Source organism: Dermochelys coriacea, chromosome 3 (genome assembly GCF_009764565.3).
Source record: "Dermochelys coriacea isolate rDerCor1 chromosome 3, rDerCor1.pri.v4, whole genome shotgun sequence".
Classification (NCBI taxonomy): domain Eukaryota; kingdom Metazoa; phylum Chordata; order Testudines; family Dermochelyidae; genus Dermochelys; species Dermochelys coriacea.
The window spans coordinates 66,011,472-66,032,898 of NC_050070.1; the positions used below are offsets into that span (position 1 = coordinate 66,011,472).

Here is a 21,427-nt window from a genome sequence, read left to right on the forward strand (position 1 = left end):
ATCTGGAGAAAATGTCATAATTCTACTACCTGTATTTGTTTTGTTTTAAGATATTTTTATCCTTTTTTTGTTTTTGTTTGGATTTTAATTTCAAATGCTTTTGGATAAAGGCTAACTTTAAATTAATCCCCCAAAATGCACAGCATAGGAAACATATAGGAATGTGGTATCAACTAATGAGTTAAGCTCCCACAGAGAGAAGCTGAACCATAAAGATTTTGTTTTAAGCTAAAAACGTGTCTTAAAAAGAACCAGAGTCTCTGGTACTGGTCAGTAGCAGAAGCTGATGGTACTGAGTGAGGCCCCAAGGCTGGTCTAATAAGGTGTCTGTTTTCTTTTCTTACCAGAATAAATTATCTAGATACCTGTGGGGGTTTTACATTTTTATACTAAATTTAGGGTGAAAAATTACTCCTACCGGGAGAAACAATGACAATGGATGGGAGGGAAATATGGGCCGCAGTGTAATGCCTAATAATGGTCTGATTAAATCAATGAATTGCCTCACCTATGTGACCTGGGGTCAGGGATAAGGAGAATAATGGATCTGGAACAGGTGGAGAGACACCTCCATCAACCTGAGCTTGTCCCATTGTGCTAGCAGCGACCGGGTCTAACGTTTAGCAGGGTGGGTGGAGGAAGTAGCCACTGGCTTCAGTTTTGCACGCACCAGTACTGGAGGGCTGTGGCGAGCTGGCAAAGCGGCACGGTATTATTGTAACCTAGTACGCAATTGGGTGAATTTCGCGCCCGAGGACAGCACCCAACCGAAACCCTCCACCTAGCCCCAAAGCAGGAGCCACATAGGAAGCAGTAAGCCCAGCCTCCAGTGTAGCACCCACGCGTCTTCCCAGCTCCCTGGCTATCTTGCCAACGCGCCCTTATTTCAGCTGTTCAAAGCGGGGCCGCCTCTCCGCGGAGCCGGTCAGCCAGGGCGCCGCTGAGAGAGGGCCCCAAGTTGCAAGGTTTTGGAAGGGTTTCAGAGCAGCAGCCGTGTTGGTCTGTATCCGCAAAGAGAAAAGGAGGGACTTGTGGCACCTTAGAGACTAGCACATTTATTTGAGCATAAGCTTTGGCGAGCTACAGCTCACTTCAGTCTCGGGCGGGGGCTGCACCCACCGGGGCTTTCCCTGCCTGCCCAGCCCGGGGCCGCTGGGCGCGCGGGCATGGTCACGTGCCACCGGAGCGCGCTTGACGGGCCCCAGCGCAGCGCCCGCGGCTTCCCGCTCCCCGCAGCCGGGCTTGGCAGCGGCCGCGGGAAGCCCCCGCGGAGGAGAGACGCGCCCGCTCCCGGCTCCCCCAGCCGCGCTGAGCAGCGTTGCCGCCCCCTCCCCCCGGTGATCGCCCAGGCGGCGCGCGCCTCGCCGCGCGGGTTCCCGCCCCCCGGGGCTGAGCGTGCCGCCGCCCGCCGGAGGAGCACTGGCCGGCGGGAGACCCAGCCCGGTACAGTGAACAGGCGCGAACCGGGCCGCGCCCCGGGGGCGAGAGCGGGCCTGGGGCGCGCGCCGGGGCTCGGGCCGTGCGCTCGGCGCGGGTGCGGCTGGCGCCCCCTCCTGCGCGCGGCCCGCTTCCCCGGGGCCGCTGCCGTGCGTCCGCGGGGGGGGGCGAGGCAAAGGCAGGCGCGGCTGCCAGCGGGCCAGGGGAGGCGGCAGAGCCCGGGTCCGCGCGGGGAACGAGGCGCGGCAAGGTAACGTGGGAAGTCTGGTCTCGCTGCCGTCTTCCAGTCTGCGCGGCTGGCCCGGGAACGTTATTATTTACCCCCCCCTCCCCCTGTGCGGCGGTGGGGGGGGGGGAATTACCCTCGTAGCAGCCCGCAAAGGCTGAAACTTGCCAATGCTGAGCGGCTCAGTGGGACTAAATGGGGGATATTCTTGCCTGTTAAATGGCCATTGCAGCCCTCTTGTATGCCGGGGGGGTGTGTGTGTATGTGTGTTGGGGGGGCGTGTTATTGCATAGCATGTTACATGGCAGAAATTCAGATCTATATTTCTGCTTTTGCCACCTTTGCTATTGTGTGAGGGTTTGGGGTTTTCCCCTTGGTTCTCTTCAGTGGGCTGTTTATTAATATAAGAGGAAAAGGAGTACTTGTGGCACCTTAGAGACTAACAAATTTATTAGAGCATAAGCTTTCGTGAGCTACAGCTCACTTCATCGGATGCATTTGGTGGAAAAAACAGAGGAGAGATTTATATATACACACACAGAGAACATGAAACAATGGGTTTATCATACACACTGTAAGGAGAGTGATCACTTAAGATAAGCCATCACCAACAGCAGGGGGGGGAAGGAGGAAAACCTTTCATGGTGACAAGCAGGTAGGCTAATTCCAGCAGTTAACAAGAATATCAGAGGAACAGTGGGGGGTGGGGTGGGAGGGAGAAATACCATGGGGAAATAGTTTTACTTTGTGTAATGACTCATCCATTCCCAGTCTCTATTCAAGCCTAAGTTAGTTGTATCCAGTTTGCAAATTAATTCCAATTCAGCAGTCTCTCGTTGGAGTCTGTTTTTGAAGCTTTTTTGTTGAAGGATAGCCACTCTTAGGTCTGTGATCGAGTGACCAGAGAGATTGAAGTGTTCTCCAACTGGTTTTTGAATGTTATAATTCTTGACGTCTGATTTGTGTCCATTCATTCTTTTACGTAGAGACTGTCCAGTTTGGCCAATGTACATGGCAGAGGGGCATTGCTGGCACATGATGGCATATATCACATTGGTAGATGCGCAGGTGAACGAGCCTCTGATAGTGTGGCTGATGTGATTAGGCCCTATGATGGTATCCCCTGAATAGATGTGTGGACAGAGTTGGCAACGGGCTTTGTTGCAAGGATAGGTTCCTGGGTTAGTGGTTCTGTTGTGTGGTGTGTGGTTGCTGGTGAGTATTTGCTTCAGATTGGGGGGCTGTCTGTAAGCAAGGACTGGTCTTTCATCCAGATCATACCACTCGATCCATTGTCTACAGCCAAGCACTTCGATATAACCGCATTTGCTCCAACCCCTCAGACAGAGACAAACACCTACAAGATCTCTATCATGCATTCCTACAACTACAATACCCACCTGCTGAAGTGAAGAAACAGATTGACAGAGCCAGAAGAGTACCCAGAAGTCACCTACTACAGGACAGGCCCAACAAAGAAAACAACAGAACGCCACTAGCCATCACCTTCAGCCCCCAACTAAAACCTCTCCAACGCATCATCAAGGATCTACAACCTATCCTGAAGGACGAGCCATCGCTCTCTCAGATCTTGGGAGACAGCTTATGCTCAAATAAATTTGTTAGTCTCTAAGGTGCCACAAGTACTCCTTTTTTTAAAATAGTTGTGTGTCATAAATGTACTGCAAGTATCAGAGTTTGTGTAACTGGGTATTAGAGGATAGTTCGTTATTCTGTTCAGAAATATACTGTGATTTAGGTTAAAACTTTCAAAAGCATCTACGTCCCATTTTCAAAAGTGCCTTAAATACTAGGAACCTAAATGTCATTGAAGGTTATCAGCTTTCACAGTGCCTATGTTGCCTTTGGAAACAGCATGGGGGACTCCTGGAAACTTTACCCTTTGTTTCAGAGTAGCAGCCATGTTAGTCTGTATCCGCAAAAATAAAAGGAGTACTTGTGGCACCTTAGAGACTAATATTTGTTAGTCTCTAAGGTGCCACAAGTACTCCTTTTCTTTTTACCCTTTGTGCGGGTCTTTAAGTTAAAAGTAAGCTATTCCTTTCTCTGTTGCTAAATCTAAGTATTAAAAAAAAAAATCAATCAAACTCTCCCCAGATCATGAAATTGTTTTTGGGTGGGGGTGAGAAGGGAAGCTTGTCTACATGACACAGCAATGCAAACTGACTTGTAGAGTTCACCAATGTGTTGGTGTACTAGGATGTGATATGTAGAATGTATGTTTGAGGTGTTGGGACATGTGAAAAGATGCCTACTTCTTATGCTTATAAGAAGCACATGGGACTTTTTTTAGAGGAAAAGACAATACACTGCATTTATTGAAAATCCAAAAATTAGCATATGCATTTAATTATATACATACACACACACACGTTGTCTCACCAGTTGGTGTTATAGTTACCAGTATAGGGTCCGGATCATTCTAGTGATCACGGGTAGGTAGGAGCCGGGTTTTGTTGGTAGTGACACGGTGCTTTGGGGAAGTTTTGGCAGGACAAACCCAAAGTTTTATGGCAAGGCACCCTGTTTATATTGTGATTTTTTTTTTTTTATTGGGACCATTGAATTTTGTACTCTTAGGCTGTAATTAATAGTTGTTTGACGAGTGCTTGTTTTTTTAATTTTATTTTTATTTTGTTTTTTAGGGAGTTACCCCATGCTAATTTTGATTACAGCTATTTTGTTTTTATTGATAAGTGCATGTTTTATTTTTAGAGTTGTTAATTTGCCCTCCTTTGACATCTCAGTAGGGCGTGTTGCAATTTGCTGGTGCTCTTATGTCCGTTCTCGGTTCCTTCTTAGAAAATTTGGTCCGGTGATGGCTTTTCACTTATTTTTTTAATACACACATTTTTTTATTTATACACAACACAGAATTGATTTATAGAGAGTTTTGAACAGGAATATCAAATTGCAATGCAAGAGAAAACAATTATTGCACTTTTTTTTTTTTTTTTTTTACTTATTTTAAAATACTAAACCTACAACAAAGTGGTGACCCTAAAAGGTCTCTTACTGCCTTGAAATTAGCTCAGATACAGATTCTGGTTGATATGTCTTTACCAATGGCCCGTTAGGCCATTCCTTTCTGCTTTCAGAAAGGGTGGCTGGCAGAATATGGTCAAATTATACACTAAAAGATTTAATACATGCTACATTATTATTTTTTATTTTATTTTAAATTATACAAAATACAAACATAAAATCCCAGTACTACATGCTTATTTGTCAAGGAAAGAGAACAGCCAGGTAAAAAGGTTGATCGCAACCTGATCAGGTAAACAACTTGGTAAACAATCAGTTAAACAGCCGAGTTTAGCAAACTAATCTTAGTGTTAGGCAGGAAAGTATAATGAATAGCTTTGTAACAGTGTATTTAAGGTGAACACCTGAATGCATTTGCATTTAACCCTATTCCGTGCCCTTTTTTTGGTGGACTGACCACTCACTGAAGCAGCAAATAAATGACACACTTCTCAGCTCAAGAGTCTGTCTGTGAACCGGTGCATTTTGGGTAGTGGGGAAAAGAACTGGTCAACAGTTGGTAATTGGCCTATGTAGACCCTGCTGGAGCGAATAGTTTGGCCTGCTATTTAAAAGTTCTCTACTGGGAGACCACACCCCTGCAGTGTGCATGTTCTGTGGTGTAGGCAAGCTCTAAATATGATTATTTCTAAACCAATAATAAACAGCACAATATTTTGGTGGTCTGTCTGATTTTTGAGCACTTGAGCCCAACTCTAATTTGTGTGTGTTCCTCCATTCCTGCTCAGAAAGAGGTTCCATTTATTGTCTCCAAATGCTGGAGAGGAGGAGCTATCATTTTTCCCCTCCCCCCATCTCTTCCATTTCCCATTTTACTCCCTGCCCGCTCATGTTCTCCTTCCATGTTCTTCCAGTCCAACTCCTGCCTCCCATATTTTTGCTCCCTTTACCTCAAGAACCTCCTTCTCATACATCCTCTCTCTCCATTCCCTACTCCCAAGATCCCTTGATCTTCCTTATGGCCATCACCCATTCCGCTGTCTGTGTTAGTCTCCTTCTCTGCCCAGTCCACATTCTGCAACATGACCCTCTTAGGGCTTGTCTATGTGGGGAAATTGACCAATATAGATAGAGGGGATTAAATACACTAGTCTGCTATAACTATGCAGGTCAATTTCCCTGTGTAGACCAGCCCTTAGCCTTCTTTCTGCACTTTTGCATTCCCTTGTCCCTTCAGTTTCCTATCCAGTTCTCTAACAATAGAGCCTGGGGTGGCAGCCATCTTTACTAGAGGCAGCATCACATGAAAAGCTACTGGAAAAAATGGCAGCCATCTTGATTGAAAGCAATCTGGCTTCATTCCTGCTTAAAGTAATGGGCTATTGAGGCCATTTTGAGTAAGGGTAGATATTCGCAAAGAAACTGAAGACAACAGGAGATCACTAATCTGTCTCAAAAAAGACCACCAAAAATTGTGAGGCTTGTGATAACATCAAGAAGGTTGACTACTCTGCCCTTTATCAAGTATTGTTCTTCACTACAGGTTTTGCAATGGAAGATGTTTTGTAGATAAAGTATGGCAGATATTCTACAGTTTGGCCTGCTATTTAAATGCAGTTGATTTCTGTCCTGCAAGTGGTGGTATTAGCAAATTTTTTTTGTTTTCTTCTCAGCCTATGATAGAGACCAAGTAAATGAGAAGTAAGCGTAGTATGTTTGGATCCAATCCTACAGTCTAACTCATATGAGTAAGGGCTGTAGGCTAAAGCCATTTATGAGCTACCTTTGCATAGTAGTGTGTTGTACAGAGAAATAGTAGAGATTTAGAATAAGAAATTGACTCTCACTGGCACTCATTTTCATATATCACTGTCAGGTTTCACCAAGAGCTCACCCTAAACTGAATTTTTCATCAGAGACTGCATAATAAATTCTCTTATCTTCTCCAACAGAGCTGGAAGGAAAAATTTTCCCCTGAAAATAGGGGGGAAAAAAGAGAACTTGTTAAATTGCTTGGCAGCTTTACTCTGGAAACATCACAAATTGAATTGCTTTTTAAAAAACTGAATTCCATTGCAATGGCAGTCTGAAATCCTCACAGATTGGATCTTTTTTAAAAAAAAAGTCTCCATCATATGGTACGTAATAATGCTAGAACCTCTAAATGTTTGTAGTTATTACAGTTCATAACACTTTTCAAGAAAAGCTAAATTAGCTTTACTGTTGTCTATAATTTTTTTATTGAATTTTGAGAGAGTGTTATATCTAGCTAACTTCTTGTACTGAAATGTTCAGGCATTCAGATACCATGTAGCCAGATTGTGACTTCACAGTTTATCTGCAGCGGGGATCCTAGAATGTGTTTTTCCCACATGTGATCAAGGACTGATGCAGATATGAGTGAATGGCCCAAGTGTGACTATTTTCCAGACTCATCAGCTTATTCTCTTCCAGCTTCAAGGGGCACCAGGAACCATACTTATTTATGGACACTGTTACAATGAGCACTCAGCAGGAAGCACTAGGGGAGAACTAAACCAGTGTTAATCTGTATGTTCAGATCTAGATTTTAAACCAGATGGACAGTGTGTATAACATTATTTAGAGATTAGACTCGTCACTTGAAATTGGAATAAATATTTACATAGTGCAAGAAACAAAGGACTTAATTTAGTGAAAGAGCAAGTGGCTGTCAAACACCTCAGCTAAGTTACCTTCATTCTTGCAGTTTCTGATTCAAGTTGCTAATGTGAAAAAAACCCAACAACTTGGCTCTCTATACTTCTATGAGTTTTATTAAAAGAACAAGCGGATATGAAAATTAAATTTTCATATCTCTAAGACGAAAACTAGTAGACATAGGATTTAAAACAATACAACTATCAAATCAAGGTCAAATTGAAGTCCAGTCAATGAGTAGCAATGATATTTGGCTTAAGTCATCATTTGGTTAAATTAATACAGTGGGTAATCAAATGAGATTGATACAACAAAGAATTACTTTCTATTGAACCTGCAACAGGAGACTGAAGGAGGTCTTACTTAGTCTAACCACCTCTCTTCTCCCGCCCCCCAAATAAAAGATATCGCTCATGGCAGTGAAATCAATTTAGTTTAGGAGTTTTCAAACTGGGGGTCAGGACCCCTCACAAGTTTATTACTTGGGGGGTTGTGAGCTGTCAGCCTCCACCCCAAACCCTGCTTTGCCTCCAGCATTTATAATAGTGTTAAATATGTCAAAAAGTGTTTTTAATGTATAAGGGGCGGAGAGTCTCACACACAGGCTTGCTATGTGAAAGGGGTCAGTACAAAAGTTTGAGAATCACTTATTTAGCTGGTGAAGGACATAACTATCTGTTCTGGTTTTAGACTCCAACCAAGAGAGAGAACCTGAAGTGAGAGAATCATTAGCTAGTCCGAAGGAGGTAGATACCAAAGTGGTTTCTTAAATTCACAACTTCAGTGCTCCTGCATGGTTTCTTCTTAAATCTCACTGTGGTTATGGTGACTAATAGTGTCCTCTTCTTACTCCCCCACCAACAAAGCATCAGTTTACCAACTGATTTCAGAACATAGGTAGTTACTAAAGGATGTTTAAAACTTCAGATTATACTCTTCCTTAATTGAGGAAGTACTTGGAATGGTTCAAAAGCAGGATTAGGATTTAGGGTTGGGGAAGCATTCCTGGCGCCATTCCCAAGGTACACTCAATCCATACACTGACACCCTAATACACCAACAGAAACATTTTCCCATGAACTAAAGGTAGAAAACAGGAAAAATGAGATTGTAACAGGGTGGTGCCTTTAAGGTGCCCCTTTAAGTCCCAGGGTGGGGAGGGCTAGGGAGCAACCAGTTCTGTTCCAAGGAAGAGCCTAGCAGGCAGGTACTGGGAATCATCAGACCCAGCTGGACAATGTTAGGTGACTGGGTCTGATAACTGCCACTAGATGATACAGAAGTGGTCCCCAGCTCCATTAGGTAGAGCCTAGGACCATTCTAATGCCATGAGAATACTTGCTTGTGACTAAAAGCCCAAGTTGCAGACCATGCTGTGTAGGACAGCATGGGCAAGGAGACCCTGGAGAAGTCCCTGTGCTGAGGGAAAACTCTAACCACTAGACTGCTAGTGGCCAGGGGACCCACAACCTATACTGGGGAGTGGGGCAGTTACATTATGATGTTGTTTACATTTTCTTTTTGTGTTTCAATAATAAAAGGAGCCCTGAGGCAAGGGAGCTAATGACTGACTTGGGTGTGGCTGTTTATTCCCCAAGCCGGTGAGTGAGCGTAGCATCTTACAGAGACACTTAAGATAAAGGTTTGTGTTTCTTCTGCTTCGTGCTTTTGTGACCTTTGACTTCATGGAGTGGGGTTCTGAGTGTTACTGGAACAAGGTAATGGAGAAGCTTGGTCATAGAACTTATCACCAGTGGGAGTCTCTCGGACAGGATCAGGCCGGTATAGCCGATGACCAGTCCTTTACCTCCTTTTCTCCTAGGTGACCTCCCAAAGGGAAATAGGAGTGTTCCTTTCAGATATTGGTGGACTAGGGCAGCGCACATGCGTCCACTTTGTTAGAAGGCAGGATATTGGGGTAGATGGACCTTTGGTCTGACCATTATGGCGATTCTTATGTTCTTCTGACCCTTTACCTTCATAGTTTTGTAGACATTTAGGTGATCCATATGCACTGACTGCAGTCATTGTGGCCCAATCCTCATCAAGGTGAGCAAGCTTCGGCCTGAGGCCATTGTGGGCAGTCGTGTTCAGGATGTCTGGTGTCCGGTTTTTGACTGGAAAGTCAGTTTTTAAGGCGATTGTACAGTCTCCAATCAGAAGTATTGACCGGATACCAGAAGTCCGGTTACTGCAGTTCTGTTGTCACCCCTTACCCTCCCCACAGCCAACCTAAGGCCCCTTTTAACCCCGAGCATTGGCCCCAGAGCCGGGGAGGGGCAGAGCTGGAGGCCCCCCAGCTGCTAGTCCCAGCTAGGCTGAGGAAGGGATACTTCCTCTTCCCCTGCATGGCCTGCTCCCGGGGCTGGGTCAGACCCACCTTTGGGAACCTCCCCCGGCTGCAGGAAGCTACCTCCCCCACGACTTTCAGCCCTCATCACTCCCTGCGAGCTCTCTGCCTCTGAGCTGCTGCTGCTGGACGGAGCAGGAGAGACATGGTCCTCTTCAGCCTCCCTCTTTCTGGTGAGTTGAGCCTTTGGTTGGGGATGGAGTTTGGGTAAAGGGTGAAGCCACCAGCTCCTCGTGCTGGGAAACCCCGCTACCTGGTCTCAGCAGCTCGAAGTTGTTTTGATTTGTGGGGTTGGGGGATTGCTAAACGAAGCCCCTACACTTTCAATTTGAAACCAATCTATCCAAGTGGCACGTTAGGGCAGGACATTGTGGAGAATGTATGGCTGCAGTCCCATCGAGGTGCACGGGCTCTGCCTTGGAAAGCAAGTGCTGCAACAAACAAAGATTTGTTTGCTGTGAAGTGTATGCTAACAATGGCAAGTCAAAGCCAGTTTTCTTTCTCCTTTTGGCCCCCCTCATCCATCCTATTTGTAATTGTATCTTGCTAGTATCTCCATTGCTGCTGGCGAGTCTGTGTTGTGCCTGTTTGATAGTGTATGTGCTGGTAAGTATTTGGTGCAGAAAATGTTGACCACAGCACTAGCGTCCTGTTTTGGGAAATTGGAAAGTTGGCAACACTAGGTAAGATGAGGCATGACCCTCAAAAGTCTGGGGATCATTGGTCTGGAGAGATCACTGTTACAGCCACATGCCATATGGTTCCCCAGAATAGGAGCTAGGGCCCACTTCAGGAGAAGCTACCTCAGTCTTCCGTCTGGGGAAAACAGCCCTGGAGCCCATGTGGCATCAGGCTCTGTTAGAGGCCTAAGTTGTTTCTTAGTAATAGCTAACCACCTAGTCATGTCCATACTCTCACTCCTAGGGTGCTTTCAGAATTCTGAAAATAAACTAGCCTGTGGTAAGATGTTATGTCCTTGCATCAAGCAAGAAAATTAGTGAAATAACTGAGGTTTCACCAGTGTAAAAGATGCTACTTATACACAGTAACGTTTGTCCTACAGCCAAAGAACTACTTTGACATCTTACCAACATAAATTCTGTTTAATATTTCATTATAAGTTATGCCAGCCCTAAATTGTCATTTGGACTATTTCTCTGACAAGTCTAAATTCTAACTCAGAGTGGTGAAGGTGGCAATGACATTTTAATTTATAGTCTCTGAAAGGAGAAAAGTAAATCTATGATGTGAGAGTTGGACATGCTAAAACAAAATACCAATTAGAATCCTGGTACCATGGTCCAAAACGGAACAAGCAGACTGAAGAGAAATGCTTGAGAATTTTCACAATTAAAGCAACATTATTGCAATGTTCTTTAATTGAAAGAATAAGACCTTGGTTCCATAACTGGAACAACCATGTTTCTTCTTGGGCAACCAGATGTGATTTCTTATTTGCCTATGAACAAGTGATCAGAATTTTTTTTTTCTTGTTTGACTTTAAGATTTTCTTGGTTTTTAGCTATTTACTCTTCAGATTCCTTTTAGCCATATTCATTGGCTTTACTCAGGCTGGATTTCCATTTTTTCCAAGGATACTTTGTTTGGATTGAATAACATTTTTGTGTGGAGCAGGTGTTGTGCAAGGATTCGGCTACAGAGACCAGTGCTCATTCTCCATCATGGGCGGTGGGATTCTGGACTGCAGGGACAGATTAAGAAACTGCAGCAAACTCTGGTTATGTGGTGATTAATGCTTTGAATAAAGGAATAACAGTTAAATACCAGCTTTTGTTGCTTAAATGCAAAGAACACAGCAGGAGTTTGCCTGGGACTGGTAAGTATCCGAGTGTGTGTGTTTGCTTGCTGAGGAAGTATCCGAGCGTGTGTTTGCTGGGAGGGCAGGGAGAGAGCCTGAGTGAGTGTCTGATTGGCTGCTAGCCTGCAGGGGGCGGGCATTAGGGTGTCTGTGTGTTTGCGTCAGGGAAGCCTGGCTGTTTGAAAATAGCCAGAGCCTCGCGAACCAGCTGAGCGGCAGCGAACCAGCGGAGCAGCGGGGACAGCAGAGCAACTCACAGCAGGAGTTTGCCTGGGACTGGTAAGTATCCGAGTGTGTGTGTTTGCTTGCTGAGGAAGTATCCGAGCGTGTGTTTGCTGGGAGGGCAGGGAGAGAGCCTGAGTGAGTGTCTGATTGGCTGCTAGCCTGCAGGGGGCGGGCATTAGGGTGTCTGTGTGTTTGCGTCAGGGAAGCCTGGCTGTTTGAAAATAGCCAGAGCCTCGCGAACCAGCTGAGCGGCAGCGAACCAGCGGAGCAGCGGGGACAGCAGAGCAGCTCACAGCAGGAGTTTGCCTGGGAGTTCGCCTGGAGGGAGCCCAGTGAGGCTTACATCTTGCCAACGTCTCTGAGGAAGCTCATAGTAGGTAGGTGATATGGAAGGGGGGGGTTCAGCTGTTGTGACCTGCACTGGATGTGCCATGTTTGTCTTACTTCCACAGGACAGAAGCGACTTTGTCTGTACAAAGTGCAAGCTGGTCTCCATATTGGAAGAGAAGATTGAAGGTCTGGAGCAACAGGTAACGACCCTGCGTTGTATACGAGAGACTGAGGATTTTCTGGACCAAACTCAGGATAGCCTTCTAGGGGCACAAAGCTCTAAAGATATAGAGCAGGTTGCACAGAGGAGCCAAGAGGCCAGTGAAGAAGCTTGGCAACATGTGACCTCCAGAAGAGGTAAGCGGAATGTCCGGGTTCCAGTAACACAGACACAGGTAACTAACCGCTTTCATGTTCTCTCCACAGGTACCATTGCGGAGAGTGGACCAGATGATATGTCTGGGGGGAGAAAGCAGAAGGAGACCCCGCTGGTTGGGAGGCATGAGATGCGATGTCCTGAGGTTGGGGGTTCCACGACCACCACTCCCAAGAGGAGAAGGCGGGTGGTGGTGGTCGGGGACTCTCTCCTCCGGGGGACTGAGTCATCTATCTGCCGCCCTGACCGGGAAAACCGAGAAGTCTGCTGCTTGCCAGGGGCTAAGATTCGTGATGTGACGGAGAGACTGCCGAGACTCATCAAGCCCTCGGATCGCTACCCCTTCCTGCTTCTCCACGTGGGCACCAATGATACTGCCAAGAATGACCTTGAGCGGATCACTGCGGACTACGTGGCTCTGGGAAGAAGGATAAAGGAGTTGGAGGCGCAAGTGGTGTTCTCGTCCATCCTCCCCGTGGAAGGAAAAGGCCTGGGTAGGGACCGTCGAATCGTGGAGGTCAACGAATGGCTACGCAGGTGGTGTCGGAGAGAAGGCTTTGGATTCTTTGACCATGGGATGGTGTTCCATGAAGGAGGAGTGCTGGGCAGAGACGGGCTCCATCTTACGAAGAGAGGGAAGAACATCTTTGCCAGCAGGCTGGCTAACCTAGTGAGGAGGGCTTTAAACTAGGTTCACCGGGGGAAGGAGACCAAAGCCCTGAGGTAAGTGGGAAAGCGGGATACCGGGAGGAAGCACAGGCAGGAATGTCTGAGAGGGGAGGGCTCCTGCCTCATACTGGGAATGAGGGGCGATCAACAGGTTATCTCAAGTGCTTATATACAAATGCACAAAGCCTTGGAAACAAGCAGGGAGAACTGGAGGTCCTGGTGATGTCAAGGAATTATGACGTGATTGGAATAACAGAGACTTGGTGGGATAACTCACATGACTGGAGTACAGTCATGGATGGTTATAAACTGTTCAGGAAGCACAGGCAGGGCAGAAAAGGTGGGGGAGTAGCACTGTATGTAAGGGAGCAGTATGACTGCTCAGAGCTCCGGTACGAAACTGTGGAAAAACCTGAGTGTCTCTGGATTAAGTTTAGAAGTGTGTGCAACAAGAGTGATGTCATGGTGGGAGTCTGCTATAGACCACCGGACCAGGGGGATGAGGTGGATGAGGCTTTCTTCCGGCAACTCACGGAAGCTACTAGATCGCATGCCCTGATTCTCATGGGTGACTTTAATTTTCCTGATATCTGCTGGGAGAGCAATACAGCGGTGCATAGACAATCCAGGAAGTTTTTGGAAAGCGTAGGGGACAATTTCCTGGTGCAAGTGCTAGGGGAGCCAACTAGGGGGAGCGCTTTTCTTGACCTGCTGCTCACAAACCGGGTAGAATTAGTGGGGGAAGCAAAAGTGGATGGGAATCTGGGAGGCAGTGACCATGAGTTGGTTGAGTTCAGGATCCTGACGCAGGGAAGAAAGGTAAGCAGCAGGATACGGACCCTGGACTTCAGGAAAGCAGACTTTGACTCCCTCAGGGAACAGATGGCCAGGATCCCCTGGGGGACTAACATGAAAGGGAAGGGAGTCCAGGAGAGCTGGCTGTATTTCAAGGAATCCCTGTTGAGGTTACAGGGACAAACCATCCCGATGAGTCGAAAGAATAGTAAATATGGCAGGCGACCAGCTTGGCTTAATGGTGAAATCCTAGCGGATCTTAAACATAAAAAAGAAGCTTACAAGAAGTGGAAGGTTGGACATATGACCAGGGAAGAGTATAAAAATATTGCTCGGGCATGTAGGAAAGATATCAGGAGGGCCAAATCGCACCTGGAGCTGCAGCTAGCAAGAGATGTCAAGAGTAACAAGAAGGGTTTCTTCAGGTATGTTGGCAACAAGAAGAAAGCCAAGGAAAGTGTGGGCCCCTTACTGAATGAGGGAGGCAAGCTAGTGACAGAGGATGTGGAAAAAGCTAATGTACTCAATGCTTTTTTTGCCTCTGTTTTCACTAACAAGGTCAGCTCCCAGACTGCTGTGCTGGGCAACACAAAATGGGGAAGAGATGGCCAGCCCTCTGTAGAGATAGAGGTGGTTAGGGACTATTTAGAAAAGCTGGACGTGCACAAGTCCATGGGGCCGGACGAATTGCATCCGAGAGTGCTGAAGGAATTGGCGGCTGTGATTGCAGAGCCCTTGGCCATTATCTTTGAAAACTCGTGGCGAACGGGGGAAGTCCCGGATGACTGGAAAAAGGCTAATGTAGTGCCCATCTTTAAAAAAGGGAAGAAGGAGGATCCTGGGAACTACAGGCCAGTCAGCCTCACCTCAGTCCCTGGAAAAATCATGGAGCAGGTCCTCAAAGAATCAATCCTGAAGCACTTAGAGGAGAGGAAAGTGATCAGGAACAGTCAGCATGGATTCACCAAGGGAAGGTCATGCCTGACTAATCTAATCGCCTTTTATGATGAGATTACTGGTTCTGTGGATGAAGGGAAAGCAGTGGATGTATTGTTTCTTGACTTTAGCAAAGCTTTTGACACGGTCTCCCACAGCATTCTTGTCAGCAAGTTAAGGAAGTATGGGCTGGATGAATGCACTATAAGGTGGGTAGAAAGCTGGCTAGATTGTCGGGCTCAACGGGTAGTGATCAATGGCTCCATGTCTAGTTGGCAGCCGGTGTCAAGTGGAGTGCCCCAGGGGTCGGTCCTGGGGCCCGTTTTGTTCAATATCTTCATAAATGATCTGGAGGATGGTGTGGATTGCACTCTCAGCAAATTTGCGGATGATACTAAACTGGGAGGAGTGGTAGATACGCTGGAGGGGAGGGATAGGATACAGAAGGACCTAGACAAATTGGAGGATTGGGCCAAAAGAAATCTAATGAGGTTCAATAAGGATAAGTGCAGGGTCCTGCACTTAGGATGGAAGAATCCAATGCACCGCTACAGACTAGGGACCGAATGGCTCGGCAGCAGTTCTGCGGAAAAGGACCTAGGGGTGACAGTGGACGAGAAGCTGGATATGAGTCAGCAGTGTGCCCTTGTTGCCAAGAAGGCCAATGGCATTTTGGGATGTATAAGTAGGGGCATAGCGAGCAGATCGAGGGACGTGATCGTTCCCCTCTATTCGACACTGGTGAGGCCTCATCTGGAGTACTGTGTCCAGTTTTGGGCCCCACACTACAGGAAGGATGTGGATAAATTGGAAAGAGTACAACGAAGGGCAACGAAAATGATTAGGGGTCTAGAGCACATGACTTATGAGGAGAGGCTGAGGGAGCTGGGATTGTTTAGTCTGCAGAAGAGAAGAATGAGGGGGGATTTGATAGCTGCTTTCAACTACCTGAAAGGGGGTTTCAAAGAGGATGGCTCTAGACTGTTCTCAATGGTAGCAGATGACAGAACGAGGAGTAATGGTCTCAAGTTGCAATGGGGGAGGTTTAGATTGGATATTAGGAAAAACTTTTTCACTAAGAGGGTGGTGAAACACTGGAATGCGTTACCTAGGGAGGTGGTAGAATCTCCTTCCTTAGAGGTTTTTAAGGTCAGGCTTGACAAAGCCCTGGCTGGGATGATTTAACTGGGACTTGGTCCTGCTTTGAGCAGGGGGTTGGACTAGATGACCTTCTGGGGTCCCTTCCAACCCTGATATTCTATGATTCTATGATTCTATGAACACACTCTTGTAACTTTGCTTTTCTCTTTGCCTTCCTGCTTCCTTTTTTGTTTGTTCCATCGGCTGTAGTATCAGACTGTTTCCTCCTCTATGCTGCCTGGGCACCAGTAGTGGGATGTTGAGAGCACAGGAGAGATGGTTTCCCTGAGCTGTTCTGGTGCCTGGCATCACAGTGACTAGCAATAGCTGGGAACAGCAAATGCAGGGGAATTCCTGCAACCCTGGACTGGAACGTGCTCAGTGCAGATGGAATCAGGATTTAGCTACCAAACCCTAACAAATCTCTACTGAGCGTGTGCAAATTGATATTTTTCTAAGAATTTTAATTTAGCCAAATTTGAGTGGATTTTCACAAGCAGGGCTGGCACCAGCTTTTTTGCTGCCCCAAGCAGTGAAGAAAAAAAAAAAGAAAAGAAAAACCCGATTGAGTTGCCACCGAAGAGAAAGAGAGGGAATGAAGGAGCCACTGCCGAATTGCCGCTAAAGACCCAGACGTGCCGCCCCGATAACGCACGGAGTGCCGCCCCTTTCTATTGGCCGCCCCAGGCACCTGCTTCCTTCGCTGGTGCCTGGAGCTGGCCCTGTTCACAGGAGTAGCAAAAAGCACATCCCTGACACAAAAGCCACTCCCCTGCCAAATTTCAAGTTCCTGCTCCAAAATATTGAAGTGCTAGAGCTTCAGTGAAACAGCTGTAAGAATTTTTTAAATGGGGGCAAAACAATTTTTTTTCCCTTTTCATCTCATTCTTGGAAATGGCTGATCCATATTTGCTGAAACTTTCCAAAACAATTTAGCCTAATGTGGACGCCCAGCATGAGAAATGTTGAACTGAAAGGTTAAAGTTTGGCAAAGTTATAAGCAACTGAAAACAATGTCTGATTGATTATGGGAAATATCGAGCAACCTTAAAAAATAGGAATTATTACCAGCTCTACTTATATAATATGTTCAGAAAGTTCAGCATTTTAAAAAGTCGAATTCTTTATATGAACCATAAGATGTTGTTTCCTTTAAAGCACTAAGGAAAAAAAATAATGCTTTGGTTGTGATGCTTCTTTCAGACTGTGAAGATTGTTAAAGTCCTGCTGAAATAAAGGCACTTAAATTGTACTCACTTTTTCCCTCAGAAGTACAGAGAAAGTAGAAATAGTGGAAAATGTTATCACTAAATGTTTCTCTGTTTGCTTTTTGCTTTACTGTCAGTATGTTAACTCAGGCTTCAGAGTAGCAGCCGTGTTAGTCTGTATTCGCAAAAAGAAAAGGCGTACTTGTGGCACCTTAGAGACTAACAAATTTATTTGAGCATAAGCTTTTGTGAGCTACAGCTCACTTCATCGGATGGATCCGATGTCCATTTGTCCCAGTTACCATATATGTCATGTTGCACACACTACTTGTATATACTAAACAGCTCAGGTAATGGTCATGCAGTAATTGTAAGCTTCTGTATGGAGACAGAAAAATATTTGCAACTTTCTGTATATAAAATTTTCCAAATAAAAAGCAAAATTATTTCTGACAATTGAGGACTTGATTCCGTTGTGATACCATTGTGCCAGAGGAGCTAAGTTGTCGACCTCGGTCTTTGTCCTGGAGCTTTAAGCAGTCTTTTAGGTGTCCTGGGCCCAGGCCATAGAGTGCTTTGAAGATAAAGACTGAGACCTTGAACTTAATTAAAAATTCTATGAGGAACAGAGGACAGGTATGATGTTTTCATGGTAGCTTGCATACTGAGGAGACATGCTGCAGTGTATTGTACTAGCTGGAGTTTCCTAAGTGCTGATGGCTTCCTGCCCAAATATATTGTGTTGCTGTAGTCCAGGCGAGAGGTGACGAAGACATAAATAACTAAGGCCTTTATCTGCCAGTATGGGATGGAATCTCCAAGCCAGCTGGAGATGGTAGAAAGCATTAATCATGGCTATTGTGATGTGGGAATTCGGCATCAGCGAGGAATCTGAGAATACTCCTAGACTACGGACTGAACTGACCAGTTGTGGATGTGAACCTTCAACCACAGGGGAGTCAACATGGCTGCACACTCCTCAGAATACTTTCCTCTGCCCATGAGCATCACTTGGTCTTCCTTGGGTTCTGCTTCAGCCAGCTGTTCTTCATCCATGAGCTGATCTCCTCCAAGCACTGGGCCATCTTGGTGGTAGGAGTATGTAGTGAAAGATAGATAGAGCTGTGTATCATCTGTGTATTGCTGGCTTGTGAATCCATGTTGTTTGACCTGTACACCTAGTGGTTGCATGTAGATGTTGAAAAGGACTGGAGAGAGAACTGATCCTTGTGGAACCCCTTAAGTGAGGGGTCTAGGGGTGGTGCATTTTCCCATCACTACTTTTTGGGTGTGTCCCTCCAGGAAGGCTCAAACCATTTTAGCATGTTATCCTGGACCCCTGCCATCTCTCTCGGGCGAGACTGCTGTATATGTATATGTTGAACACTGCAGAAAGATCCAGGAGGATGAGAACAGATGTCTGTTCTCTATCTTTTGATTGGAGGAGATCATCTATCAGTTCCATAAAGCTGTTTCAGGTCCGTGTCCTGGTCTACACTCAAATTGTGCCGGGTCTAGAATGTCGGCTTCAGTTAGGTGAGATGATAGGCGGCCTTTGATTAGCTCCTCTATGAGGTTGCTCATGAATGATGGGGTTGACACTAGGCGATAATTGGCTAGGCGTTTACTTGATCTTGAAAAAATAAACTATAGTTAAAATGACCTTACCCCCACACTCCTGAAAGTCAATAAAAGAATATCACGTTTACCTAAACAATAACAAGAAGATGGGTATTATCCAATGCCTTTCCTGGGCCAATAAAAATAGCTCTCTGAATTAATTGATGCAGATATGGTGTTTATACAGACTTTCACTGAGACAGTACCAAATAGTGAACTATTTTTCTACCTTTCAAACAAAGGGAAGCCTTATGCCTTCTGTTATTTACGCCAGTTCACTTAGTTGCACTTATTTGTTTTATGAAAGATGAAAGCAAGCAAATGCCAATGAAGAAAAATAAATGACTCTGATGTTCAGTTGAGCTGTTCATGAAGGTTAATATTTGCATTTGGAGTGGAATTTGGATACCAATTACACAGAAATATGATCAAGAGGAACATTTTCTTGACAAGCTGCTTGCATCCTTACTTGACCAAAAAACTGTTACAGGGCCAGACATTTATTCTTTAAATATCTCCTTTTTTGGGAGAATCCTTATGCTCCATGCTAAAATATAAATCTTGGCAGCTTTTTCTCTCTCAGTCTGTACATGCTGGGGTTTATAGGGAACTAAAGGGGAAAAAATTACTGGGGAAGATGGAAAGGATGTGAAAATGCATATAAATGAGCAGAGAGAACATGGGTCACCTCCTGAGAGCAAAAACCATCGTGCAGCTCTCTCTCATCCGATAGCCTTCTATAGCACATCATACAAGCTGGGCTTGAGTCTAAGACTCCTTCCCTTCCGTAACTTCAGTGAGAATTATGCATAGTGAACATATCTCTGGTTGTGGCCCAAGAGTGGGAGGTAGAGCACAGCAGTCTACCCGACTGGCATGAAAGAACAGAACGTGCACTGTTTCCAACATTTTTGAGGGGTAACTATTATTCTGCCCACTCACTGTCCTCCTACTCTTTTGTATTCAGCAAGTTGCATTTCCCTCCTGTCTAAATCTAAAGAAAAAAGTACCGAGACTAAGGAACTGAGGTTCTCAGTGATCCACTGATATTTCCCATCACCCAGAATTAGAATAACATGTGCATCATTATAAGGGAGTGCTTGTTTGAATATGGACGTTTTTGGCCTGGTGGTACAGTATGATCTATGATGCAGACATGTTTGTGAGAATTTCAGGGATGGAAAGTTTGCCTCATTTTCAAAGCTTATGCTTGGCAAGATGAGTGGAGTGGTTTTTTGAACAAACATTTGTTCCTTCTGTTATTCCTGTATAACCCTTAAAAATGCTTAGTCCTTTTTCTTAATACTTTAGAAATTTAGTAGAAGTCTTAGCTATTAGAATAGATTCAGGCAATTCTCTTTGTGCTTTGTTTTGCAGTACGTGCTTATTGTAGGAAATTACCTAAAACTGAAAGAACAATTAACATACTTGTAACAATGTACTATCCTGATTCTGCAATGTGATGCATGCAGGCAAACCTCTACTCCCATGTGGAACCCTGTTGATTTCCATTGGAGGATTGAAGACAAAGTAAGCACTAAGTCCTGCTATCCTTACTCATACAAGCAGTATATTGAAGCCAAAGCAACTGCTCCATGTGAGTAAAGGATGGATCATGAATTTAAATCTTTGATACATTATTGAATCTTTTGTGCAGTGTATGAATTATTTTCAGCTTATCTGCTTTTTAAATAGTACCAAAACAGTACAGCTAATTTGAATGATTGACCAAAGGATTTTTTTTTACAGTAAGACAATTTAAAACCTCTTTCCATTTAAAAAATGGTTTTGATATCTTTTCATGATTTTATCATTTATTTCAAAGATGAGTCAGCTCCCTACTTGGATTCAGCTTTTAGCTCCTAAAACCAGTGGAATCTTATGTTGGTTAAAATCATACACGGCTTACTGTTAGAGCTATATATCTAAATGAATACAGAGTGCCAACTTTCTTTGGAATAGCAACATTGAATTAATGTTCTGGAAGTCTACAGATTATATCGTTTTTTATCATGACAGGAGTTGGCTTTCAGATCTTTTTGTTAAAATCCAAAATAATCTTTTTTGTACATTTCTTTAAAATGTGTACCTCTGTGAGCTTTAAAGGGAATATCTCACTTTAATTTGTTTTTATCTATTGCACGAGGCAAAAAATTACAAAATACACAAAGGGCCTAATTCAGCAATTAAAGCACATGCTGGACCTTGACTTCCTTGAGTCTATTCAAGTGCTTAAAATAAGCACTTTGCTGGATTGGGGCCATAATGTGAAAACTGAACTTGTTTTAAAAAAAGGACCTTTTCCTTCCCCATCTGAAGAAACTCCTCTCCCACTCCACAATATTTAGAACTGATCAGGAATTTTCCTTCAGAATGATTATTAGGCTTGATTTTATATTTTTTTGTTGTAGAGACATATCTGAAACAAAGCCTGGTGCAATTGAGACCTGGTCTACACCAGGCTAAAATTTAGGTCTGCCTAAATTGCTTACATTGCTCAGAGGTGTGAACAGTTCCTAAGATCTGGTATAGGAACTGCTAGATCGATGGAAGACCCTAGCTACTGCCTCTTGAGGGGATAGATTTACGATAGTGATAGAAACTGTCTGCC

At 44.9% G+C, this 21,427-nt stretch overlaps 1 protein-coding gene across 7 annotated transcripts in view; it reads left to right on the forward strand.

Moving 5' to 3' along the window:
* Window positions 1–1,240: 1,240 nt before the first annotated feature.
* MRAP2 (melanocortin 2 receptor accessory protein 2) overlaps window positions 1,241–21,427 on the forward strand; it is a 60,698-nt gene continuing 40,511 nt past the window's right edge. The window contains exons 1-3 of one of the 7 annotated variants that reach the window (XM_043510619.1): window positions 1,601–1,687; window positions 6,622–6,807; window positions 21,228–21,289. Coding sequence is in view for 4 of the 7 variants with exons in the window: in XM_038394870.2 (XP_038250798.1) it covers window positions 20,279–20,346 (68 nt within the window). In the remaining 3 variants the exon portion in view is untranslated. Of the gene's footprint in view, window positions 1,444–1,503; window positions 1,688–5,553; window positions 6,808–16,691; window positions 20,414–21,227; window positions 21,290–21,427 lie in introns of those variants that run through there. The other 6 variants (XM_038394870.2, XM_038394874.2, XM_043510620.1 and 3 more) reach the window with 6 other exon arrangements.